At 49.1% G+C, this 6,000-nt stretch overlaps 1 protein-coding gene across 1 annotated transcript in view; it reads left to right on the top strand.

Annotated features, from left to right (window-relative positions):
• Window positions 1–798: 798 nt before the first annotated feature.
• The window catches only part of TNR (tenascin R), a gene marked incomplete at both ends in the record, with an annotated part of 77,815 nt that continues 72,613 nt past the window's right edge, over window positions 799–6,000 (top strand). The window contains 2 exons of the mRNA XM_081225381.1: window positions 799–1,297; window positions 3,194–3,670. Of these exons, the coding sequence (XP_081081507.1) occupies window positions 799–1,297; window positions 3,194–3,670 (976 nt within the window). The remainder of the gene's footprint in view (window positions 1,298–3,193; window positions 3,671–6,000) is intronic.

Here is a 6,000-nt window from a genome sequence, read left to right as displayed (position 1 = left end):
GTTCTTGGTGACTAGGTAACCAGTAGAGGAGCTAATACATTATTTTAGCAATTTAAACAGGACCTCGGAAGAAAGGCACCCTGTGATCACAAAGCACTGGGACTATACTAATGAGAACATTAAAAGAAAGTTCGGCTCACACAGTCCCAGATAATCACAAATGTACCTAAGGATTATTAACAACCACAGTTACCTGGAACTATATTATCTGCCTGGTCGGTTATTCTAAAGTCAACTGGTATTTGAACACATGAGCTTAGAGGAGTTAATAAGTTACTTTGAAGTGGCTGGTGGGACCCCTTCATTGTAAATATCTGGCGAAATATGAGGGTATGCCTAGGGCTCCATGGTACCCTTCATCCTAATTCTCACTCAGAAGTGAAAGGATGCTCTGAGTTCTCCTTGGAGGACTAGCCTAGCCACAGTGCCCCTGCCCCGAGTCCTCACGTGTCTTCTTTGTTGGAACCACTTGTCCACTGTGGAGGCCAGACTCATGTGTTCTAGATAAGCCTTTTGGGAAATCAAAATGCCCTTCTGCAGAAGCAGTGTCCATTTTCAGGGGTTCATTCCTCTAGGGAACAAAAAGCTCTGGGCTTTCATGACCCTGGTAGTCACTTCCCAACCTTCCCCTTGAAATCCTCACTGCTATCCTTTAGCTTTGCAGGACCGTGCATAGCGTGGTGCCCAAGCGCAGGTCTCAGAGGCCATCTCGTTCGTTCCTTGGTTTCTCTTGCAAATTTCCACAACTCCATGCTTTCTGCTGCAGGCCGGTCTTGAACCCAGCGCTCTGCTGAGAGGATGGGGGCAGATGGAGAAACGGTGGTCTTGAAGAACATGCTCATTGGCGTCAACCTGATCCTTCTGGGCTCCATGCTTAAGCCCTCAGAGTGTCAGCTGGAGGTCACCACGGAAAGGGTCCAGAGACAGCCGGTGGAGGAGGAAGGAGGCGCTGACAGCTACAACACATCCGGCAAAGAGCAGCCGGTGGTCTTCAACCACGTGTACAACATTAACGTGCCCCTGGACAGCCTCTGCTCCTCGGGGCTGGAGGCCTCGGCCGAGCAGGAGGTGAGTGCCGAAGACGAGGTGCTGACAGAGTACACGGGCCAGACCTCGGACCACGAGAGCCAGGTCACCTTCACCCACAGGATCAACCTCCCCAAAAAGGCCTGCCCATGCGCCAGCTCTGCCCAGCTGCTGCAGGAGCTGCTGAGCCGAATCGAGATGCTGGAGAGGGAGGTGTCAGTGCTTCGGGACCAGTGCACCAGCAACTGCTGCCAGGAAAGTGCAGCCACAGGTAGAGTCCGGGAGTTTGCAGCCGGTCTCAGGAGGGAGGGAGGGCGCTGAGCAGAGAGGGAGAGTGAATGAGGGTGAGCCACCACTCCCCTCGAAATCTGGCACCTCTTCACACAGAGGGAAAGAAGTACCCTAGTCTGTAGCTCTCTGTTCAGACGTCTCTAAGATCTAAATGTGGTCCTTCCCGGGGGATTTGGTGTAGGGATCCTCTACAGCACTTAGTCAGTTTGAAATACATTAACCTGATTTTGGGGGGATGAGTCAGGTAATGATACATCGGTTCAGCACAGCAGCTTCTGTGGTGAGCAGGGAATTTGAGGTCTGTCTTCATTCATCTTTGGTTTTCACAGGCTGCTGAATTGATATCTATCCATGTTAACCTGAGGGACTAGAGAATTCAGGCGCCCTGTTCACTCCATCTCAGTCTTTCTCCCATCTGAGTAAATGATAGCCATTATAGTCTCAGAGGACCTGGCCCCATCTTCTCCAGCAAGGTGGAAGTTTCAGCCCCTGCCCCCTCCACAGACGCACGTGGGTGTACATGCACGTGCACACACACACCCACTCACAGAGCTTATTACAACCCCGTCCCCTCCAAAGGCTGAGTATCCAGGATTTGTACCTCTAGTCTCACCCACCCCCTGACTAGTAACACTTACCAATGACTATCTTGTCCTCTCTGGGAGAAGTCAGAGCCAGACTTCCTGACTTCAAATCCTAGCTCTGCTACTTACTAGCTTGTGACTTAAGCAAGTTACATAACCCATGACTTCCTTTCTCCATTGACAAATGGTGACAGACTAGAACATCAGGAGTTATTAAATATAAAAATAAAAGCCTCCATTCAGATGAAAGCCTGGCTTCTACTAGGGACCCCATGTGCAATAGCTGTTATCAGCTGACCGCCAATGAGCAGAAAGTGTGTCCCTTTTTGCGCCCAGCTCCTCTCACCCAAAAGGCACCTTCAACCCATGAAATTCATTCTTTAACAAGAGGACTGTGTCTTCCTTACAATCTTGGGTTCAAGCTTTTACCTTTTGTAGTGGTTTAAATGAACCACTATAGTTATAGCATGGTAAGGGCTAGGGCAGGAGATATGCATAGAATCCTAAAAAGATCACAGCAGACAGTCACCAAGTGAGACAAGTTCTGGGAAGCCTTGGAAGTGACCATAGTGCTAAGCTGTGATGAATGAGCAGAGTTAGTTAGATGGCGGGAAGGAGAGGGAGTGGGATGTGGCTGCAGCGCATGTGACCTTGTCCTGCATCACAGGCCTGGCACTCAGCATACAAGCCCTCAGATCCCCTTCCGTCCCCATAGCCAGCACCTGGGCGTCTTGGTCAGGGGCTGTCCTTGGGCTGTAGGAACCTCTTTGGCCTGCCCCAGGGAGACAATGGACATTTACACCCTCCAAGGACAGCCTTTCATCCCAGTTGAGGTGTGGCTTACACCGTGTCCAGAAGTCCCTGCAGGACTGCACCCAAGTGACACCCCCAGGACGTTGCCTGATAACGTGTCTGGCTTGGGCTCCAACCTCCTGAGTCTCCCCTTCTCCCTGACCGGTTTTTCCCGGGAGCACTTCCCAGTAAGTCACTCTCATCTGAATTCTCATCTAAAGTCTGCTTCTAGGGAACCCAAGCCAAGACACACTGAAGGTGAGCCCCTGAAGGACGAGGGACCCGATCTCACTCATCGTGGCCCCCAGTGCTGTGCCAGACACAGCCCCTATTAGATGAAAACATTCATGAAGTCGATGCTGTACCAAACTAGCTTGAGCTTAATTCTCAGCAACACAAATCTGATCAGAGAGTGAGGAGAGGTCTCTGCCCACCCCTCCCATACCCCATTTACAGGAGGTTCCACTGCTGCCCTTTGACCTTCTCCTTGGCCATTCCAGGACAACTGGATTATATCCCTCACTGCAGTGGCCACGGCAACTTTAGCCTCGAGTCCTGTGGCTGCATCTGCGATCAAGGCTGGTTTGGCAAGAACTGCTCGGAGCCCTACTGCCCGCTAGGCTGCTCCAGTCGGGGCGTGTGTGTGGATGGCCAGTGCCTCTGTGACAGCGAGTACAGCGGCGACGACTGCTCAGAGCTCCGGTGCCCAACAGACTGCAGCTCCCGGGGGCTGTGCGTGGACGGGGAGTGTGTCTGTGAAGAGGCCTACACTGGCGAGGGTTGCAGCGAGCTGAGGTGCCCTGGGGACTGTTCGGGGAAGGGGAGATGTACCAACGGTACCTGCCTGTGCCAGGAGGGCTACGCTGGTGAGGACTGCGGCCAGCAGCGGTGTCTGAACGCCTGCAGTGGGCGAGGACACTGCCAGGAGGGGCTCTGCTTCTGTGAAGAGGGCTACCAGGGCCCTGACTGCTCAGCAGGTAGGGAGGGGAGCTCGGTGGGGCCTTTGTCAAGGGTGGTCCAGCAAACTGGCTGGAGGTGGGAAGAGAGATGGGAGGGAAGGTGAATTTTAGGCCGAAGAATTCCCAACTGGGTCATGCACACTTGCTTTCCAAGACAGCTGATTTCTTGAGTCAATCACAATTGACGAGGCAGATTTAAGCAGGGAAGGGTGGAAACCAGAAAAGGTCAAGTTCAGGATGAAAGCTGAATCTTACCCCAAGACTGGAACAAAGTCAATGGTAATAATGGTGACAGCATTTCACTGTCCTTGAGATGGAAGAAAGCAGAGAGTCAGACCATGGCACCACTTAGGCAAGGGACCACTCTAACTCAGCGGGCTTCCCAGAGCTCCACCTGCTCCAAAATATCCCCCTTGCCTGTTGCCATATTCTGGGGACACTTCCTTTCACAGTGCGAGGGCATGCGATGGCGCTTAGCCTGTGATAACCAGACTGGCAGGGCACTCTGGCACTCTGGCTATTTTGGAGCTTACATATTGCAAAGTGTTATTAATTTTTGAAATGATCTAGTGTCCACATGGATAAAAGTATTTATAGGAAAGGAATTACTTGAAACCAGGAATAAACTACTAAAGGCATTGAGCAACAACGCACATTCTAACTATTAGTACAGCATATTAAAAGGTCACGAGTTGCTTTGTTCCAGATGACATAGCAAATTGGAACCAACCCCATATGTGTCTGCACCATGGAAACCAATACAAAGGTGACGTCCCAAAAGGCAGACCTAAATCTATCAGTGGGAAAACACCAATATCTCACTGGAGATCATTTTCTTTTTCCTAAAATCAGATTATTGTCATTATCTCACTGTTATTGCTCATCTTCTGACTAAATCAGTGACTCTCACTGATACATATGTGTTTTAAACAGTACAGATTGAGTGACTGATCTTGATCTTTTCCATTTGTAGTTCAATCTGTAACAGTGGGCTCAGAGTGCTCATTGGGAAAAGTTAAAATAAAAAATAACAACAAACGAACATTTTTAAGCTTTCTGATGGGTTGATTCTAGGAATTTTCTGATCAACCTTCTGACCTTGGTTTAAGGGGGAAATCCTGGGAGGCCAGCTTCACCAGCCTTTTATTCTTGAGCATCATCAATGATTCCCACCTAGGTACCAGACCAGTCAGACAAGTCTCCTGCACCTGCAACTTCAACTTAAAAGTTTTTAAAAGGTCGATGGCAACAACTAAAAGATAAACAACAACCTGCTGCTTAGGAAAAAAAATATTTTCATGTTCTTCCATTTTTTTCCATAGTCGATGATTTCATTTAGCCTAATTTTGTTTACTGAATATCTTACTGAAAATATAAATAGTTGTTATACCAATTGTTCAGAAGGAAAAGTCAAGCAGAAGTTAAGCTTCATCATTTCTGAATCCAAAGTCCTAGGCAATTGCTGGGAAGAGGAGGCTGAAGCATGATCCTTGTTCCCACCCACAGGACGAGGCTCCATGAGGCCCCATCAGAGGATGCTAAGGGTCCATTTGGGCCCTTTTCTATGTACGGCTATTCTGTAGTTCACATCCTTCTTAATAAAATTGATCTCTGTTGGGTGGTACATACTTCTCATGTTCTTGACCCTCCTTTTCCACAGGGATGGGTTCATTTGCAAACAGAATCTTAATCTGATCCAGGGTCCAAACTGAACCAGAGATAAGCCCTTCTGGTCACTCAGGGAAGACTCAGCAGCTGCTAGCATAACTACAACTGGGTTGAGCCCAAACCATAAGCACATGTTACCTCCAACACGTTACCTCTGTGCTGTTTGAGGAAGACTTCTGGACGCCCAGATAAATTACTTTACAGGTTCCCAAAGCATATGAGGAGGGACAGTTGCATAATCTCCATCTGTTTCTATAGCAACCATGGAGCCACCACTGATTGCAGCAGGTGCTGCTCTCAAGGCTTTCTTGTCTTTTAAACCAAATGCCATGGGTCTTTTCCAGAGAAGTAACTAGGTCATTATCTAAAGTGCTACTTCACTTGCTCTTTGTGAGAAGGCTCTAGGAGAGGGGCTGCTTATCCACTGTTTGACTTTTCTGGACAGATGCACCCACTCCAGCATTACTGCTCCCCTCGCCAACAGCAGTGAGGAGAGGAAAGAAGAGAATGGGTAAGGTGAAAACATGGAGAGCCACAAAATGCACTTCTCCACAGGTCATTCTTTTCTCTCTGGCAAGGGCATGGAAAATGGCTGCCCATTGTGTGGACTTCATTCTGAGGCTCCTTAGGCCGCTAGAGCATAAATGCAATTGAATAGGGTTGACAAGGCCACTCTATTT

Source organism: Mesoplodon bidens (assembly GCF_964165515.1).
Source record: "Mesoplodon bidens genome assembly, chromosome: 2".
NCBI lineage: Eukaryota > Metazoa > Chordata > Mammalia > Artiodactyla > Ziphiidae > Mesoplodon > Mesoplodon bidens.
The sequence above is the reverse complement of the archived record's forward strand: the minus strand, read 5'-3'. Positions and strand labels throughout refer to the sequence as shown.